The sequence below is a fragment of the Tiliqua scincoides genome, chromosome 3 (assembly GCF_035046505.1).
Source record: "Tiliqua scincoides isolate rTilSci1 chromosome 3, rTilSci1.hap2, whole genome shotgun sequence".
Classification (NCBI taxonomy): Eukaryota; Metazoa; Chordata; class Lepidosauria; order Squamata; family Scincidae; genus Tiliqua; species Tiliqua scincoides.
This window is the reverse complement of record NC_089823.1, coordinates 195505196-195526214: the sequence shown is the minus strand read 5'-3', so window position 1 is coordinate 195526214 and position 21019 is coordinate 195505196. Positions and strand designations below refer to the sequence as shown.

The following is a 21019-nucleotide window of genomic DNA, read 5'->3' as shown; positions in this document are numbered from 1 at the left end:
GTACTGTATATAATAAAACACACAGAGGTTGTTTATGCAAAATTCCAAATTCTAGCTACAAAGCAAAAAAGCATTAGAACTCAAAAGCATTTTTAATGTCGGTAATTTAAAGTCACATTCCCCTTAAGATATTTTTAAGTGGCTTCCTAAAGAAAGTAGTTTTGGATAAAACGGAAACCAGTTCCTCTAAAGAGAATTTTTTTAAATCCAGCCTATCGATGCTTGACAATCTAACTGCAGAAAAGGAAAAAAAATTAGGTATTCCCTGAATTAACTTTCTTTCATTCCTCAGAATGAAAATTAGTACTTGTAGCAGTTGAAGGATGTTTACAACCAACTCTTGTATAGGGTTAGAAGATGTTAATTTGGAATATTTAGCTATTTGAAGGAAACAAGCAGAATTATAACTGAAAACAGGAATATCAAATACAAATGCCCTCAATATTATAGCCACAGAGGAGATTTTCAAAATGGTTAATTATAAATATAAATCTTTATTTAAAAAAAAAGAAGTCTGTCGAACGCTATAAGGGAGCTGTTCGACCTCTAGGAAGAAAACAATTATATAGGGTCAGAAAATATTAAATTTATCAAGCAAACAGGAAATACAAAGCTTATACTGCAAAGTCTTCTTGTGTTTGTTTGCAAACCACTTTGCCCTACTCACTTCTAACAGACTTGGTATACCAATTTAGGCACATAATCAAGTTAAAAACAAAATACTCACTGTACAGTGCCAGGCTACAAAAACATTGTAAAATGTTTTGTGGCAATGGATCTTTGTCAATGAATAAACTTTGTCCCCACCAAAGCTGACTGATACAACATTTGTACACATTTACTCTGGCCTCAGGAGCTTTGGGAAGTTTCTGTTCAAGTCAGCAAGGTGGGAGGGTTTGTTGTTTTAACTGCTGGTTGATAAGGACTTATCTCTAAGTACTCAAAGGTCGAGTTCAACACACTTAGTGAGACGCATCAAAGAACACAAGAAAAGGCAAGGAATCTCTTTATATTTTGTTTCCTCATGAGCAGAGCCCCAGTTAGTCTTTATATGTTTCCATCATTCTCCAGCTCTTTCCCTACCAAGAGGATCTTCCCTTCCAAGGATCTGTACTGCCATAGTCTCCCTTTGCCACCAACACCATATATGTCATTAAATAGGAAAAGTGACTTGGTCACTTCCATTACCAGATGTCTGAACTCAGACTTCACTGACACATGGTGTCACACACTGTGATCACACAGTTCTAAGACATATTTTTAAACACAAAATCTCTAGAGCAGGAACAGGTTAACTTCTTGGGTCTTGATTTTGTGGCACTGCTGAAACCAAGCAAATCTAGGGCTGCAATCCTATGCACATCTTGCTGCAAATAAATCCTATTGAACACAATGGGATTTACTTTGGACTAGACATGCATAGGATTGTGCCCAAGTATGGTAAGTGCCTGGCTAAGTGACTGCCTGGGAATCTCATGTACACACTGCCTTGAGTTTCATGAAGAACAGCAAGAAAAAAGGCAGGGTATTAATGTAAAATAAATTCCCACACACAGCTTGTTCAAGCATGCACCATAGGGGAAAAGGAGGGGACCATAATGGGGTGGTCTCAAAGCCACTCTGAGAGGGCACCTTATCTGAGAAGACTCTGGTGTTAACAGTTCTCAGGTAGGACCTAAAAGCTCCCTGACCTGGGTCACTTCTAAATTTCAAAAGTAGTACAGCCACAACAGGCTGCTTCCCAACATGGATACCCCTCCAAGTTGTACAGTGAACTTTATCGTGCTTAGCTATTATCCAGCTCCATTTTTGTTTCAATAGCTAGCTCCTGTCATGATGTATACATTTTCCACAAGATCTAACTCATATTTCAATTTAGTCTTCATCTTGCTTATCTGAAATCAGTCTTTATATGAATATGAAACTCTAACCTGAAAATGTCAAACATTATCTTGAATCTTTCTAACAGGGAGCACCCTCCTAGGTCTATATATCAGACATAAAGGTCTCAGCTAACAAGAGCAAAGGGTCACTGATTAAAATGGTAGTCCGCTTTTATTTAGAAGGGGGAGAGCAACTGTGCAAATTCACCCCAGTATAGCATTTTTTCCAGTGGTTTTTTGTTGGTGTTCTGCATCTTTAAGATTGTGAGCCCTTTAGGAATTGTGAGTCATTTTTTTATTTACTAAGTTACGTACACTGCTTTTAAATTTTTTTTTGCAAAGCAGTATATAATACTTTTAATAAATAATAATCAGATGGATTAGTAATCATTTTGCGAGAAAAAAAGGTTGAGATTTAGCATTCTTCTCCCACAAACCAATCTGACCTGCCCAATGAAAACATTCTAGCCCTCAACACCAAAATCAATCATTTGGGGAGGAAGATGTGCAAGAGTTCCTCTGCCCGTGTTCACATAATTCCACATATCAGACATTTGCTAATATGCCTGAACATACCTAATAATTTGAAATACTAAAAGGAGTTAGGCTTTAGAAGGACCAGTCCTACAAAAAATAAGAGGTGTGTTTGCATGAGCATCTACAACAAGGAAATGCCCTAAGTTAAGGATCCTAAATTATGTACTGTACCCTGTATCAACAGAATGCTTCAGAGTTGCTTCACACATGCCTCACAAGTGCCTTTTTTCCCTGCCACAAGCATATGCCCTTCAATATATTTCCACAGCTATGTTACCATACCTCCTTCTATTGATTTGTCTTATGAACGATAGTACTTTAGACTTTTTTTTTCTTTTAAAGAAAGGACTAGACAAACTCTAGGTACCAGATGCTGACAACAACCCAAAGGCAGAAACTCTCACCATATCCTGCTTCTGATTTTCCAGAGGCACCCAGCTGGTCTGTTGAAAACAATGCTGGACTTTGGTCTGATCCAGCAGGACAATCCTTATGTTCTTAATCTGCAGAATTACTATCAGAGTTTCTGAGCCTATTTAAACTAACCTAGTCTATTGGGAACACTCCCCATAGAGGCTAACAGCCCAATTGTATGCATGTTTACCCAGAAGAAATTTCCACTGCACTCAGTGAAATATATATATTGTTTGAATGTGTAGATTTTCAGCCTAATTCTATTAGCAAAACTATCTTATACTGAGAAAGAGAATGACCTTGGAAGTAAACATAACTGCATTTGAGAATGGAAGGCAAATTTTAAGAAACATAAGAACAGCCCCACTGGATCAGGCCATAGGCCCATCTAGTGCAGCTTCCTGTATCTCACAGTGGCCCACCAAATGCCCCAGGGAGCACACCAGATAACAAGAGACCTGTATCCTGGTGCCCTCCCTTGCATCTGGCATTCTGACATAGCCCATTTCTAAAATCAGGAGGTTGCACATACACATTATGGGTTACAAACATCATGGCTTGTAACCTGTAATGGATTTTTCCTCCAGAAACTTGTCCAATCCCCTTTTAAAGGCAACCAGGCCAGATGCCGTCACCACATCCTGCGGCAAGGAGTTCCACAGACTGACCACACACTGAGTAAAGAAATATTTTCTTTTGTCTGTCCTAACCCTCTCAACACTCAATTTTAGTGGATGTCCCCTGGTTCTGGTGTTATGTGAGAGTGTGAATTTTGGAAGTATATAACACAGCTTACTGCAAGAATACAACAATATTTATTAAGGTTTCTATAACAGCTTTCCCCAAACAAACCATCTAAGGCAGTCCTCAACAATTAATAAAACCAACCAAAAGAAACAATTCAACAGCAACAGTATAAACTATGAAGCAAAAAACAAGACAAAACCACTCACAACTACAACCTCAACTGAAAACTAAAGTTGGCTCAAAAGAACAAAAATAAGCAGTGATTAAATGGTGAGGCCTCAAGTTTATAGCTAAAATTATGGTTTCATTGTACATTTGGGGTCTTAATCAGGGTTAAGATAGCTACAAAACCATGCTTAGTGCTAACTAGTGTCCATTAGGCCACGAAGGTGACAATTCATCCAAGTTAGAACTCTCAGAAAGACAGTTTGCTGTTGCAGGTTTCTGTTACAACGTAGTATCAATAAGTAGAGGTGTTTATTTCTGGTGAGTGAGATAGGATTACAGCCTAGCCTTACTGAACACAATGGGCTACTTCTGCGTAAAATAAATAACATCATTTTCATACATCTCTAATAATAAGTGAATGAGGAAAATGTTAGATCTACCATGCCTTCATCAAATAGTTTCATCAATAACACCAGATTCCTATGAGCAGAACAATTCTCATAATTAGAAACTATCAAATTCCAGACACAATGAAAGTGGTCTTATTATTCAAGACAAAGACTGGTACTAATAGGCAGAATTTTGCTTTGTGCTGCCTTCCCCAGTCACAGAGCTACAGGAGTGGAATAAGTGCCCAAACTCTCTCTTCTACGCACCTACTAAAGGCACAGATGCCCTCTCATTTTTAGTCATCTGAACTGCAATACAAGTTGCCTAAATAACTCTGGATTTTGATCTGTGCTTCATTTTGCAACTTTCATTAAAAAAATAAATTCCTTCTTATATAACCCATTTATATAACTATGAACTGCAATCTAAAGCACACTGTAGCAGCTAGAGCTAAGTTGCCTAAAGGTAATATGCAATTCTCCCTTCTATGCAGCTATTAAAGGCACACAAGCTCTGTACCATATTGAACCTAGCAATCCTAGAAGAAAATAAATCAAGAGCTTCAACTATAATTTCATCCTCTTTCTGAACGGGAACCTGAAGCAAAAGATACTTGCATCATGTTTGGACCTCTGAGGAAAAGGTGATACATCACTGGAGAGATTACATATTTTGCTGTAAAAAGTTAATGTTCAGTGTGTTATTTTTGCATATCTTCCTACTGCTGAAATTTCATCAAATGTATTCCTGGGGAAGAAGCATGACAACACCCACATTTAGCAACACTCTTGACAACTGTAATGGTTCTTGACTTAACTGGGGCACAGAAAATTGTGGGAAGCCTAGTTCTGTACTAACAACCCTGGGTGAACCTCTTTGCAAAATAAACTCAATAAACATCACTTTCAAATGCATTATACACAAGTCCATATGCATAACTTATGCATAGCTCAATTAATTGTTCACTGACATAAACAAGTGAGATGCCTTCCCCTTACTGATGCCAGATTGACTGCTGATGCTAGTACAGATAGTACAGTATCTGGCTATAGATTAATAGGGACAAATCAAAGTTACTGGTAGAACATTTCTGCTTAAGCTAAAGCTGGAATTTCTCTCACAATTTGTTACAAGAAATCTGGCAGATACCTCAGGATTAGGGCTGTGGAAGACATCAGAATGACCTAAAAACATCAGTGGAGTACTATTCAAAGAGTTAAATAAGCTATTAAAAGGTGAAGCCATTTATAGTTGTTCAGGTATGCCAGGATCTTAGAAGTTAAGATAATTTAATCCCAGGATGTCTATTAATGATTTTTAGACTTCTGAGACCTAAAACATTAAACAATTTTATAGAAGCAGGAAAATACCCCAAGATTGACATCTTCATCCTGGATGGTTTAATTAGGAAGGAGGATTAGCAGTTGCCAATCTATTATTGTATTATGCAGGAGACACACATTTGTACTAAGTGCAGAGCGCCTACCTGGAGCATATGGCAACTGTTCCCCAACCCCATTCTTCATCCTGCCTTGCTGTCTATGGCTTGTTAACCTGCTGGTGCTGCATCACATACCCTCAATCTAGCTATCCCCCAAGGACTATCCAGCACCCAGAATACCATCCTGCTCCCCCTTTCTTTTTCAGCATCTCTCTCTCTCTGTGAGCACAACCAAAGATACTGAACTAGCACAGACTAGACAGCTAACTTTTGTGGGCTGCCTCATAACATGTCTCTTCTCCTTCAAGAAAGCAATGTGGCTCCCTTGCCTTGCTTCTTCCTACTGCTTGTGTATGCAAGTGTTTGCTTTATAGTCCCTTTTTGGACTGAGAAACCCTGCTATTACTGAGGGAGATTCACTTGGTTTGGCTCTCTTGCTGCTGCAAACCCCTGCAACACTCGCAAGCCTTGCAGAGAAAGAATTGGTAACAGGCCCTCAGTGCACCCTCACCAAAGACCCACAACTTCCTCCATCTTTCCTCATCTCCATCTCTTGCAGTCCATCTCACATTGACTGCATGCTTAGTATTCATCAATTTCTTCCCTGTCTGTGAGTACTCTCTCTAGATGTGAGTATTTTTCACTATTTTAGTTAAGACCCAAGATTAACCTTGGGTCTCCTTCTCAAACAAGCCACCTGAACCATCAAGGACTCCAAGATTGTCCAAAATTGGGCTCTTCCACTGGAGAATCTAATTAATCTCCTTTTGGATGCTTGGGGTACCAGTTAAGAATGTTAATTCAATGAGCGAGACTAAAGGCTAAATCCTATCCAATTTTCCAGTGTGCCAATGGGGTGTACACTGCATCCTGTGGTGGGGAGGCAGTCATAGAGATCTCCTCAAGGTATGGGAATATTTGTTCCCTTACCTCAGGGCTACATTGTGGTTGCATCGGTGCTGGAAAGTTGGGTAGGACTGGGCCCTAAGTCCCCTGCTGCAAGTGGGTGAAGTGTTTTCACAGCCTGTCCAGAGGCTAACACCTTAGCCCCTGGTTCAGGTTACAGAGAACTGCTTTCCAGCCACAGTGTGAACCATAAGATTCTTTCCCCTTCTTCCCCACTAATCCCCCCAACTTTACCCCTCTCCTTTTGTCCCTGCACCCCAAAACCTTCATTTTCTTCCCCAGGTTCCTCAGGGAAGCCTCTCTAATCTCCCTATGTCCCCTCTTACCCTTCATTTCCCCCTTCTCACTCTGCTGCATTTCCTAATTAGGAATTGGTCTCTCCTCTTGTTTCTCTTCCTTCTACTGAGTGAATGGTAAAGGTAGTATTTTCCTGTCTAGAAGGATTAAGGTGCGAATCAACAAACTCAGCTAGACCCCAGTTTTGAATCCTTTTTTGGGTTTAACTCACTAAAATAAATCCTTTGTTGCACCTTTCACCATCATCTCATTTTCCTTTCCCTATCAAATTATACAGCTGTGCCATGGGCCACTATACAGGAGCCCTGCACACAAGTGTTTCCCTCCCCCATGTGCATGTTATGTGTATTTTTAAAAATCACTCCCAGTAACAATGGGTAGATAAATGTAAAGGGGAAACAGAGTCAAACAGAAGTTGACTCCCTCTCAAATACAGTACTGAAAGTAGAGAAAAGGAACAAATTAAGTCCCAGAACACCATTGGCTTTGGTTAGAAGGTTTCAGCTGAATGGTACAGATGATTGCTGTCCAATAATAAGCACCTTAGTAAATTTAAGATGTGATGATTCAAACAAAATATTACATGGGGAAAGATCACTCAGAAAGTATAAGGCTGGAGCTGGCACCACCATGATTTCCAAACTTTCAGAGTGAGATTTTTATCAAACAAAAATTAAAGAATGGGATGAAAATTCAGAAAGACAACAATTTTTGAGGAATAGAAGAAGCAGAGGGAAGAAAGGTGTTATGTACACATAAATACATTATGGAGTACAATTTACATTTCAATAAAGCAACTTTAATTCTGTATTAAGGGAAATTCTACAAGTCTTGCTGCATTATTGATATTTGATGATGGCAAGGTTAAATTTGAAAAAAACATTTCAATTCCTCTGTTCAACAAGATTTTCAAGACAACAAAAGAACGCTTAATACATAATCACTGAGCATTAAAATAACATACTGAAGACATATTAAAAGTTAAAACAGTAGTAGATGCAATAATAAATACTGTTATAAAAATGTAAGGAAAATGGAAGTAAGAAAACCAACCATCAAAATCACTGAAAAATAAAACTGTCCTCACTATAGCACTGAACACATACTAAAGTTGGTGCCAGGTAAATATCCCTGGTATGACATCCCATAATCAGAGCACCACCTCTAGAAGTTCCTGGCTGTTGTCACCACACATCTCACTCCTAAAAACAGAAGCACCTACAGCAGGGCCTCTGAAGAAGATCTTAAAGAGCAAGCAGCAGGCATCCACAATCCAAATGCGAGCTTGCCAGAGACTAGAACTCTGGTGAGCAGGTCACACAGATCTCCTTCCCAGACGTCTAATTTCTACTGCCATTTCTGAGACAAAAAACAAGAGTTTGGGGAAGAGGGGGAGTGGCAGCCAGAAATAATTGCTGGCTAATAAGCTAAGTTCACATCTTCAGACCTGGAAAAGCAGATTCACATGGTAGTGGAGGACCTTCAGATTCCCTAGCACCAAGTCATACAGGGACATAAAGGTCAAAATCAGCAAAATCTTGTTAAAGCAAGAAACACTTCACTGGTAAGTTTTTAAACAACGTAAAGGGCAACCCCCATCCACGGGTAACTGAATCTACAGATACCAGATCTGTGGATACAGGGGCCTGCCTGTAGTTTCAGAGGAGGCTCTAAAGGGATAACTAAATTAGTATTACAAAAATCTCTTAGTAGCTGCAGCTTTTTCTTACTCAGCACTGGAAATCTAGATTAGCATCAACAATAGCTGATTAACATGTTGAACATTACAAGCTGATAAGAATAACAGTGGGCCCACTGTAACCACGGATTTGTGATTACAGGATTCCAACTGTGCAGTCAGCTCCACATGGACCCTGCAGAAGCAACCAGAGCTATGCTCCAGTCACCTCCAGAGGTTGTTCTGAGGCGCATAGCTTCCACGGGCCTTTGAAGGTCACTTCTGAGTCTCCCCGAAAACCAGAAGTGATGTTTAAAGGCCTTCAGAGGGCCAGAGAGGGTTTCCCTGGCCCTCTGAAGACCTTTAAATGTCACTTCCAGATTTTTTTGGAAAACCTGGAAGTGACCTTCTAAGGCCACTTAGAAGGGAGGCACAGCCTCCCCATCCATCAGGGAAGGTGATGGGAGCACAGCTCCGGCGGATTAGAGGGCTCTGAGACCCGCAGGTTTCATCATCCATGGCCTTCGGTATCCACAGGGGTTCTTGGAACAGACCCCCCCATGGATAACAGGTGTCCACCTGTTCACTGAAGGAAAGAACTAGCACTCTAAGGTGACACCACAGACTATAAATTCAACACTTCTTGTTGTCATGCAGTAAAATGATTGACACAAACTGGGATTTGGTGTAAAACATGGTCTCCTAACAATATTAACTTTCATGTTCTGCTTCTTTTAAAAATCCAATTCCTAAAGGTCTCAATCAATCAATCAATCAATCAATTAATCAAATCCAACTCCTAGTCCTTACACTTGTGATGACAAATTTTTAAAAACAAGCATGTTTTTACATAAAACTCTGAAATCAAGGAAAGGCTGGACAAAGTTTTTTTTGAGGACAGATCTGGTCTGGTCTTTCCTCTGTCATGGCTAGTATCCTTTGCCCCTCAAATACCATTCAAACACAATCTCTTCAATTTTGTCTCCGCTCATTCCCTCTTTGCCTTGATCACTGCCATCCCAGTTCACCCCCCCCCCCAAATGAAAGTCTGATTCCTGGAAACAGAATTATGCAAAGATGTGAAAAAACACATGATTTCTGCAATTTTTTCCTTAGGGCCTATGATAGTTGGGGTCTCTTTAGCCTGAACTTTTACAGAGCAGAACACACACAGCCCTGTGTAATTTCTCTAGGTTCACCAAGATGCAGTTATTATTGATAGTAGTAGTAAGGATATACATAGTGCTTTTAAACAAAAAATAGTTCACAGAGCAGTTTACATAGCTAAACAAATAAATGAATGGTTCCCTGTCCCCAAAGGGCTCAGAATCTAAAAAAAAAGATGCAAAAGAAACACCAGCAACAGTCACTGGAAAAGACACCATGCTGAGGTAAAGATGGACATCTGCTCTCTCCCAGCTAAACAAGAGGACAGCATTTTAAAATCCTGCAAAGGTTTTGCCCATGTCATTTTGTGTTGTAAAAGCATGGTACATAATTATTAACTACAGACTACCTTGCACACTGTTCACAACAAATGAAAGTGAAATCCTTTGCCTCAAACTCAAATTACAGTCAGTTTTTATAGTTGCAAAAAGGAGAACAGGTATTCTTTCTCTGTTTTGCATCCAACACTGTCTAATAGGCAACGCAATGCTAACTATGTCTACCTCAAAGTGAGTCTTTTTGAGAACTGCAGGTGAGAAGACTTTTCCCTCAGGTCCTGAAACACTTTTTCTCCACCCCCCACCCCTGGCAGTTCTGCGGCTCTTTTTACTGAACATTTAACCTGAACAAGAGCTCTGGGAAATCCAAATGTTTGCTTAGTACTTGATACAAGTAATGAGTAAGCTTTTTATTTTTAAAGTTTTTACACCACTGTTGCTCTTGGACCAGCACTGCTTTGCACCAGCAGGTCAGGCCCTGATTGTTGGTGGATCCTGAAACTGACAAGGAAAATGTACTGAGCCATATGTAAAGTGAAACTGAGCCACATGTGCATATCTACAAGTAGGTAAACTGGCTTCAGCTATTATTGAAGGGCAGGTGAAGGGGAAATGCAGGTTCACCAGAGTGGTCCCAATCCAATGAAGGTGGAGCTCAAAATGCTCTAGAACAGGGGTCTCCAAACCCCAGCCCAGGGGCCAGATGCGGTCTGCAGCCAACCTCTTGCCCCCTGAAAGCCTCTGGCCCACTCAACTGAACATGACCAGAACTGTGCTCTGATTGTGTCTGGAGGGTGTTCTGAGAGCCAGAGAGGTTGAATGAATGAGCCCATTCATTCATTTATTCACTCATCTAAGTTCCATCTCAAATGTATTTATTTAAATTTTATATTTAAGTTTTTTTTCTGGCCCCCAACAACAAGCCAGATATTTGATGTGGCCCTCTGATCAAAAAGTTTGGAGACCCCTGCTCTAGAAGGTGCCCCCCCACCATAGTAAAAAGGCTAAAACCAGAGGTTTGAGGAGGTGATAAAGTGTAACCTTTTCCTTTTTAGTCTCGTAAAGGTAGGTGGGTCCCAACAGAGCATCATTTTAAAAAGTGGGTCCTGGCACTAAAATGTTTGGGAACCACTGCCCTAGAATGTATTGACCTGGAAATAAAAAGTTTTTAAAGTATCAGCTTTACAGACTAAAAACTAACTGGATTTTTATAATGATTTTTTATCCATTTATGCCACTTACGAGACAAAACAAAACAACTTACCTTTCTTAGTGTTGTAAATTCCACCAGAAGGGTAACAATTCATGGCTCATTTTTGGAAGCTTTAATTATCCATGTATTCCTGCTGATTGCATTTGTCTGATGCTTTCTACCCAAAACTTGCATTTTAGCAATCTAAAAAAAGAATTCCACTCAGTTAAAAATCTGCAGACTTAATTGCACATTTTGTAATTTATGACTAAATTTACATAAGAGATCATCCCAAGTAAATAAAGAGGGATTGCAAGTCTTGGCAAGTCCTAAGGAATGTTCTAGCTTTCTGAACTATAGATATAAATTTAAGATAAAAAGCATCTTTTAAGTTCAGAGACACAGGACTGGGACAATTTAAGGGCCTAGTCAGACATGTGCTTAATTGTACTATGAGGCTTGGTAGCTTTCAGTGAGGATGTTTTCATTTAAAAATAGTGCAGGGGGGGCACTTGGGCTCAAAACTCTAGCAAGGGCAAACTACTGAAGTCTTTTTCCTCACCACAGTTTTGCCCTGTTTGCCATTCTTCCTCCCCTCCCCCACACTTGCAATTAATGCTAAAACAGTGTTTCTTAAGGTTTGTCCTCCACTGTACCACTTCACATGGTCAAGCCATTTGCAGTACCACAGGAAGTAACCGGCAATGACATCATCACATTTATTTCTGGGTTGGGAGGCCAGATGTGACATGACAAACAGCAGTAAGAGGTACAAGGTGAATGGGAGGGCTTTTCTGAGTGCAGAAAAGCATGCTCTGGAGCTCTGGCCAGCAAGATGAGCCTCCTACCGCTGTTTGTTGCATCATGTTCCTGGTTTCACTGGCAGGCAGCAGGGGTCCTGTGAGTACCACCAGACACCACCTCAAGTACTACTGGGTGGAGAAACACTGTTCTAAAACAAACACTCCTAGCAGGCCTGTAGCACAATTAAATAAACACCTGCCTAAGGGCCTAATCCTATCCAACTTTCCAGAACCAGTGCAACAACAATGCAGCCCTGAGATAACGGAACAAACATTCCTTTACCTTGAGGAGTCCTCCATGACTGCTTCCCCACCATAGGAAGCAGTGCACACCCCACTGGCACTGCTGCACCAGCACTGGAAAATTGGATAGGATTGGGCCCTAAGCCCTAACACCAAAAACTGTAACATTTAGCAATTCCTCCCATTAACTCTGCACTAAGATCTGAACTGGTAAAGAACAGATAGCACAGGGGTGGGCAAACCCTGGCCCACAGACCATCTGCGGCCTTGGGGCCCCCCAGTTCAGCCTGCAGGGAGCCCCCAATCTCCAATGAGCTTCTGACCTGCCAGAGACTGTCTGCTAGGTTTGCTGTCTCTGTGAAATCAAATTCCAAAGAGTTCCATGTTTTTCCTTCCCTCTGATACAGTTATGTCTCAATCTGTGCTTTATGTTGCAGTTGTGTGCTCAGGAGTTATTTATATTCCCCTTCACTCTTCTGGCTCTGTCTGCATGTCAGGCAAAAGCACATCAATGACTGTCCCAAGTACATCAATTCACATCTCCATGTGTTTTTTGTTTTTCCCTGGGCGTTATTTCCCCCCCCCCATCTGAACAAATTATGTTTCCATGCGTTTCAGGCTTGGTCTGTATGTTTTCACTGTGCAAGAGATGAGTGGCAAACAGTTCATAGTTCTCAAGTGGTTCTACATGCCTGTATTAATAGTTCTCATGTATATTATAAACTCAGTGAAACTCATTCTTTCATATAAGTTATGTCTCTACTGTACTCATTTAGGTAAATTTATTCAAATTTGAAATGTAAATTAATTCTTTCCCAGCCCCCCACGCAGTGTCAGAGAGATGATGTGACCTTCCTAGCAAAATAAATAAACCCCTGCTATAGCTAATCCCACAAACCTTTCATGTTTACATATTAAACATTTAAATTTAACTGTTACATTTAACAGTAACTGTTGTTACTGTTGTTGTTAATTTAGATTATTCAGTAAATTCAAGTTTTAAATTCTGGCAGCTCAAGGAAAAAACAGAAAACAGAAGTGGGATTTACCTGCCCTAAAGATAAGCTATTCCCATTTTCTCAACAGCTACTGAAATATTATTACTGGATTTTATGAGCAGATGTACAGTATTAGTAAATAAACACAAAAGGTGTGTTGCTGGAACTGTGAACTGTCCTAGAAAGCTTAACATCATACAGGCCAGCAGTCCATCAGGATTGGCTAGGCCAGCCTTGCCAGATATAGCATGGCAGTGTTATGTAAAGCAGCACTGTGGCTTCAGAGGCAAAACTAGCTTAAACTCATCAGGGAATTACCTTAAAGACTTTTAAACTGTCACAGGGCCACTTATGTAGGTAAGCTGATGTGTCAGCAATATACAGTAGTGGGTTGTTTTCATCAGGCTACAACTGACTTGCTGCATTTACTTCTCAGAGATTGCTGTTAATAGCTAGGGCAATGTATGATGCTGTTCAGTGCCCCATCATAACTGAATGCACAGTGTCTATAATATCAGGCTGTTTAAGCTTTAAATTACAGTTCCTGCCGATCCTTGTTCTGAAGCTCTTTCTCATGTGCATCTCCCCATAAAAGTGCCCTACTTTTACCTCTCTGTTTTGAATTGTGGACAACATGCTGCAGGAAGATTACCTTTTCCTTAGAACACCTTTTCCCAGAAATAGACTGTAGAATGGTTGTGCTTTTCTAGTACTAGGACCACTCTTCCAGCTTTCCAAGTGAGTGGAGTACTGTCAAGTAAATTAATAAGGAATACAGGTGCTGGCAAAGAGTTTTCAAGAGAACTGCAAACAGCAGAGATAAGAAAGACCCCCCCCCCCAGCAACCTGGGCATTTGAGGCATACAAGGATCATAAGAACAGCCCAGCTGGATCAGGCCAAGGGCACATCAAGTCCAGCTTCCTGCATCTCACAGTGGCCCACCACATGCCTCAGGGAGCACACAAGACCACAAGAGACCTTGCATGCTGGTGGCCTCCCTTCAATCTGGCATTCTGAGGTAGTCCACTTCTGAAATTGGGAGGTTGCATCTAACCATCATGGCTTGCAACCCGTGAAGGACTTTTCCTCCAGACATTTGTCCAGTCCTCTTTTAAAGGCATCCAGGCCAGATCCTATCCCCCATATCTGTGGCAAGGAGTTCCACAGACTAACCACATGTTGGGTGAAGAAAGATTTTCTTTCGTCTGCCCTAACTCTCCCGACACTCAATTTTAGTGGAAATCCCCTGGCTCTGGGGTTGTGAGAGAGAGAAAAGGACATCCCTCTATCCACCCCACAGCCTGTGGCAAGGAGTTCCACAGACTCACCACATGTTGAGTTACCTGCTCCAAAGACAAGCTATTCCCATTTTCCCAACAGCCACTGAAGAAAGATTTTCTTTCTTCTGTCCTAACTCTCCTGACACTCAATTTTAGTGGGTGTCCCCTGGTTCTGGGGTTGGGTGAGAGAGAAAAGGACATCCCTCTATCCACCCCACATCCTGTGGCAAGGGGTTCCACAGACTACTGACACGCTGGGTGAAGAAGGACGCTGTTCCGCCTGTCCCAGCCCGCGAGGGGGCGAAGCCCGAGGGGAAGAGCGCGCCGCAGCTCTGCCCACCCCACGTAGCCCGGTGTCCGCGCCAAGGGGGAGAGATTCCCCCCCGCTGGCGGAGCTCCTGCCCTGCCCAACACAGCGCCCGCTCCTCACCGCTCCACCACCGCCTCGAAACCCCTCGCGGCCATGATCCTCCACCTCAACCTGCCGGGCGGTCGCCGCGACGTCACTTCCGGCATCACCTGACAGACCAGCGCTAGCCGGGCGCCCCCCTCCCAGCTCGGCAACCGTTTCCGGCTCCACGACGCCCCCGGAAGCGGAGGCTGTGCGGCTCTGCTCGGCTGGGGAGGGGCCGCCCGCTCCCCCGAGACGCCTTCCTGCATGCTCACCTGGGAGCAAGCTCCGCAGACTCTGTGACTTGCTTCTGAGTAGACCTGCCGAGGACTGCGCTGTGAGAACTGGGAATAATGCTGCAGTCCTGCCCACTTACCTGGCAGCACAAGCCTGTCATGTCTACTCAGAAGCAAGGCCCACTGAGTTCAATGGGGCCTACTCCCAGGTAAGTGTGACTAGGAGTGCAGCCTGAGCCCAAGCCTATGCATGTCTACTCAGAAGTAAGTCCCGTTAGAGTCAGTGGGGCTTACTTCCAGGAAAGTGTGGCTAGGATTGGGCTGTTAGGCAGGGTGCCTAACAGCACAAGCGTATCATGTCTAAGTCCCATTAGAGTCAATGGGGCCTACTCCCAGCTAAGTGTGAATAGGAGTGCAGCCTTATGGTAGGATGTCTAACAGAACAAGCCTATCATGTCTATACAGGCCCACTGAGTTCACTGGTGCTTCCAGGTAAGTGTGAATAGGATTGTAGCCTTAGGCTAGGTTGCCTAACAGTACAATCCTATCATGTCTATTCAGAAGTAAGGCCCACTGAGTTCCATGGAGCTTACTCCAGGCAAGTTGTACATAGGATTGCAGCCTATGCCTGCCTAAACAGCCTGCTGGTTTCTGTAGGAAAGATGATACCCCTGGTTGCACAACCAGGCATCCTAGTTATGCGGGTCACTTCAAGGCAAGATTAGGCCATTTTGCAACCCAAGTAAATGTAAGGCTTTCATTTCTCCGAATAAAAATTTTGATCACCACAAAAAAGATATTGCCTGTCTTATTTTGATATCATTTACTAGGATCAAGATACTTGACGTGTTTCAAACCTGAAAACAGGTCTAAGGATGAAGCCCTGCAACTCACCCTAGCCCAGTGTTTTGTTTCTCAAACTGTGGGTCAGGACCCACTAGATGGGTCACAAGCCAATTTCAGGTGGGTCCCCATTCATTTCAATAATTTTTAATATATTAGACTTGATGCTTTCATGGTATGTGACTGCTTTTGGGGAAATGTGACACAGCTGTACTTTTAACAGGCTACTATGTATATGCTTTGAACAATGGTAGTAAATGGGACTCACTCCTGGATAAGCGTGGGTAGGATTGTAGCCTAGGATTGTTAAATTTTTCCTGCTTGATGATGTCACTTCTGGTGGGTCCCAACAGATAATCATTCTAAAAAGTGGGAGCTAAAAGTTTGAGAACCACTGCCCTAGCTAAAGGATCTCAAATCTTACTGTGCATGAAAGAGAATGCAGTGTAGAGAAACCATAGAAATGGCTTCTCCCTGGGGCATTTGGTGGGCCGCTGCGAGATACAGGAAGCTGGACTAGATGGGCATATGGCCTGATCCAGTGGGGCTGTTCTTATGATGCTCATTGGAAAAAATTTTTCTAAGTTCTATGGGACTCCTCTCTTACCTGCTGCAATCCCATTCACACATTTACCTAGGAGTGCCATTGAACATAATGGGCCTTACTTCTAAGTAGATTTGTATGGGTTGTGCTGTAAAACTGCAATCTCATAAGTAGGAACCAGATCCCATTGAATTTACTGGGACTTACTTCCAAGCCCGAAAACATTCAGGATCAGGCTGTGTGTTTAGATGAGAATTACCACCTCTGTGAGTTCCAGATCACTGAAACCAGGTCACAAGAAGGAATGAATTCTGGTTTTAATAAACTAAACAGAGCGGCTTCACAGCCCAATCCTATGCATGTCTACTCAGAAGTAAGTCCCATTATAGTCAGTGGGGCTTACTCCCAGGAAAGTGTGGATAGGATTGGGCTGTCAGGCTGCAATCCTATCCGCACTTTCCTGGGATAAGCCCCACTGACTATAATGGGACTTACTTCTGAGTAGACGGGCAAAGGCTCGGGCTCTAAGCACCCCTAAGACTGCAATTATGTCTACATTTCCTGGGAGTAAGCCCCATTGACTATAATGGGACTTACTTCAGAGTAGACAGGCAGAGCACTGGACTCTCAGCGAGCACACAGCTTGCTGTTATTTCGCTCCAGCGAGTATTCTGCCCACTGCAATGCACTCCGCTGAGTGAATCCCTGCCGCCCAGTTTTTCTGGTTCCGACGCACCTCCTCCTCCTCCTCCCCCTCCTCCATCCCTTACTCAAGGGCGCAGCGCTCTCTGCTCTTCCAGTCTGGGAGGGTCTGCGGCGCGATCATGGCTCAGTACGCGAGGGGAGGAGCAGCTGCAGTGGCTGTGATTCGACTTTGCAACCCTCCGCTCAACACTCTCAGGTAACGACTGAGCAAGGAGACCCGCTGCATTTGGCCCTCTACAGCCGGCCCTCTTCCTCCTCCTGGGTGGGGGTTGGGAGCCTTTTGGACGACTCCACCGAACCGACTTCAGCTAGATACCTGCTACCCGATCCTATGCCTGTTGTCACGGAAGTCAGGCTGCAATCCTATCCACACTTACCATTGACTATAATGGGATTTACTTCTGAGTAGACAGGCATAGGATTGGGCTCTCAGTTCTGTATGCTGCAGCACTTGCTTGAGCACTTACAAACCTGAACATTCTTACAGCCCAATCCTGTGCCTGTCTACTCAGAAGTAAGTCCCATTACAGTCAATGAGGCTTACTCCCAGGGAAGTGTGGATAGGATTGGGCTGTTACTCTCTCAATCAAGTCTCAATCCCGCCCTGCTATTTAACAAAAACCGAATCCTATGCATGTCTACTCAGAAGTAATTCCCATCATAGTCAATGGGGCTTACTCCCAGGAGTGTGATTGACTAGGATTCTAGCCTGAAATCCTTTGCATGTCTACTCAAAAGTAAGCCCCATTGATTCAATGGGGCTGACTCCCAGGAAAGTGTGGATGGGATTGCAACCTTATACCCAGGCAACCATGGCCACCTTCCTTCCCCGACCTTTTCTCTAGGGCAGGGGTGGCCAGGACAGCCTTTCAACTTTAGGGCTCCTGGACCAGGGGTGTCCAACAGGAATTTTATTGGGGTACAAAGTTTCTTTTGGGCCCCTTTCCAAAGGGGAAGGGATGAAACAGAGTGGGGGAGGGTGGTGATAAGGTTGTCAGAACAGGGCTGGGGTTGAGGCAAAACAGGGCAGGGGGAGGGTGGTGACAGCTGGAAAAGTCTTTGGAACCCAGGTCTACTGGGCTTCCCAGTGCAGAGTCCAGGTTTACCTTCCTGTGCAGCGTTGGCAGCTACAGTAATATGGAAAATCAAACACACTCCTAAGTCTCTAAAATCTCTTAAACATAGAAAATCATTGCAGAAAATTAGCATCATTGTATTTAGGCATGGAAAATGCCCTGTTTGCACCAAAACATACTTCTGGAGCAGCTGTAGCCCCACAGTTGTGTCCCTGTGCTCCTATACACTCCTCCATGGCAAGCAGATCCACAAGTCAAAGGCCACTTTCCTCCCAGATTTGACACTATGTCAAGGAGTACTTGACCCAACACATATGGCTCTTCGTAGGAGCAGCAGCAGCTGCCATGCACCCAGCAACCCACATGGGCAGTGAGTCCAGGTAAAAAAAAAAAAAAAAAAGATCCCAGGAAATTTCTGGGCCCCCTTCTTTGGCTCCTGGGCCCCCTTTTTGACCCTGTGCCCAAGTACAAATTACTCCCTTTACCCCCCTCTCCTGGGGGACAGGTCCTGGACCTTTAACAATTGTGTAGCGAGGAGAATTTCAGCAGGTGCAGCTTGTTATCTGTGAGCCCAAGAGTTGAAAATTGGCTGGTCCCCTTTTCTTAGGGTTTCAGCAGTGCACAGAGTAGTCTGGGACTGAGTAAGTCTAGGAACTAGTTTTCTTTTCCCTGACAAACACTTTAGGCCATCTGCTTGGTAACTGCATGACAGGTAAACATTAAACACATGAAGCAATCACTGTTATTGCATCTTCATTCTGGGGGATGGGGGGCTTCTTTTTTGCACTTATGAACGGGAAAAACCACCTCTGGCCCTGGTGTGATCCATAGTTTCAGAACTGAATTTTGCAACTAAAATCTACCTCATTGAAGATGAAGCAAAATCATACTCTGCTATGGGAGCTTCTAGCCACACCTGTGTGCTTAGTTCAAAGCTTAGTCCATCAGTATGGAAAAAGAAGTGCTCTGCCTTACTTTTTGGTGCTCTTTACCCCTTTATAGCCACCAGCTCACCATGCTGCCAGGACAATAAAAGCTACAATTGGCAGATTTATTTTATCAGGACCTAGACTTTGGACCAAACAAACCTACATTTCCACAACCATCCAAAGTCCAAACCTCCATTGCCAACCAACTGGTTTTCAGCCAGTAGTGCACAGCCCCAGCTCTGCATTCTTTCTGCCTCTTATTATCTGCAACCCTATATCACCTTAAGCAACCCTATATCATTGATATTCTGTGGATAGATAAGAGAGCAGGGCTGGTGGCTCTGCCCCACATGTTGGTGCACCTCACGGCATGTTCAGCTCAGGAACTTTGCTCTATCAGAATTCCCACTTGTGTTGTGCACCTATCCCTGTATAAGACTTGCACAGGTGCCCTCTTTCAGACCTGTGGCTGACTGCGCAAAGGTTGAAGAAAGGGGCTAGAGATGCTCAGATGGTGAGGGCAGCCCCATTCCTCCCATACATGCACAGTTGAAAGTATATAAGGTTTTGTACGGAGTTATTGTTTCCAAGGGTTATTGCTTTTCAGAGCTTTGTCCCAGTTCTTTTAGCTACTCTATCTCTTGACCACCCTCTCTAGCACTCCCTCCCTCACGTGTCATAGCACACAGCTTTTCCTTGTGCCATTAAGTGCTATGAGCTAGATCCCACTCTTCTGATCAGCTTCTTCTTGCCTCATTTGACTCCTCTGGCCTTTTCTTTGTGCCTTATTCTACACCTCCCCTTCTTCAGGTTCCTGTCATATCCAACAGCATATGATCTGGGAGTTCAGTGATAGGAGAGAGAGACACACATCAGGATGGGAACCATGTCACTGGGGAATGCAGGGTTTAATTATCTTTCCCTGTCCTATTTTCCCAATGAATCAAAGGCACCCACATGAGAACATTTAAAGGTATCATTATGGTAGCTGTAAGTGTTCTTCTACAAGGCAAATGGCTGGAGGGGAGTAATTTTAATTGGGAAAACAGCATGGGAGGGAGTCTTAACTTTCTTCAGTATCATGGTTCCAATTCCATTCACACATGCATGTACATCACAGCTTTTTTTAATTAAATTGAAGGAGAGCTTAATTACAGATTTCCTGCATCACATTTTAGATGCATCCATAGTCCCTTGCCTGTTCTACACCCCTCCTGCAGTTGCCTTATCAATCAACTTCTTGTTCCTTGGTTTTCCTGTGTCCCACAATATTTTCCCAGCTTGCCCCAAACTGACAATGTTACATAGCCTCACAGAATTTGGACTGCAAACTGGTTTCTTGCTGAGCAACTCAACATTCTGTGCCACCATATCTCTATCCTGCATTTTAATTGGACAGCTTTTTCAATTTTCAAGGCAGCTTTACTTAGCATAAGAGGCTGTGGGAGGCCTACCTTGGGATAGCCACCCACCCTGAAGAGAATACATGGCAATTGCTCATAGTTAACTCATTAAACTGAGGGCAAAGTTAAAATTGTACATTAGCACATTACTCAACTTTGAAACTGAACAAAAACAAAACCTACATACTATTCCTACTACTGATTAGGTCACAAAACCCAGGAATCAAATAGGCTAGTTTACTCTGTTTTCTCATTTTAGGCAAAGGAGAGTATTCCTCAGCTACAGAGACTAGAAAAATAATTCAATGTAGAATTTTAATAATCTAAGAGATAAATTTCATTTTAAATACTAATGTTGGCAGATTCCTCAGAAATAAATCAAAATTATGGAACGAGAACTGGTTAATACATAACCTCAGTGTCCTATTTCCAGGAGTTTGGATATTATTAATTTGTGTCAGGATAGTGA

General features: G+C 42.9%; 2 protein-coding genes across 4 annotated transcripts in view; one reads left to right on the top strand and one right to left on the bottom strand.

Moving 5' to 3' along the window:
• MAP3K13 (mitogen-activated protein kinase kinase kinase 13) overlaps positions 1–14915 on the bottom strand; it is a 50774-nt gene extending 35859 nt beyond the window's left edge. For 2 of the 3 annotated variants that reach the window (XM_066620414.1, XM_066620416.1), the window contains exons 1-3: positions 14854–14896; positions 13795–13892; positions 11171–11302 (exon numbers count right to left, since the gene is read on the bottom strand). The gene's annotated coding sequence lies outside the window, so the exon portion shown is untranslated. Of the gene's footprint in view, positions 1–11170; positions 11303–13794; positions 13893–14853 lie in introns of all 3 variants that reach the window. The other variant, XM_066620415.1, reaches the window with a different exon arrangement.
• A 2303-nt stretch (positions 14916–17218) lies between these two features.
• Positions 17219–21019, top strand: part of EHHADH (enoyl-CoA hydratase and 3-hydroxyacyl CoA dehydrogenase) — a 32830-nt gene continuing 29029 nt past the window's right edge. Inside the window, exon 1 of the mRNA XM_066620745.1 lies at positions 17219–17338. Coding sequence (XP_066476842.1) covers positions 17262–17338 — 77 coding nt within the window. The 5' untranslated portion in view covers positions 17219–17261. The remainder of the gene's footprint in view (positions 17339–21019) is intronic.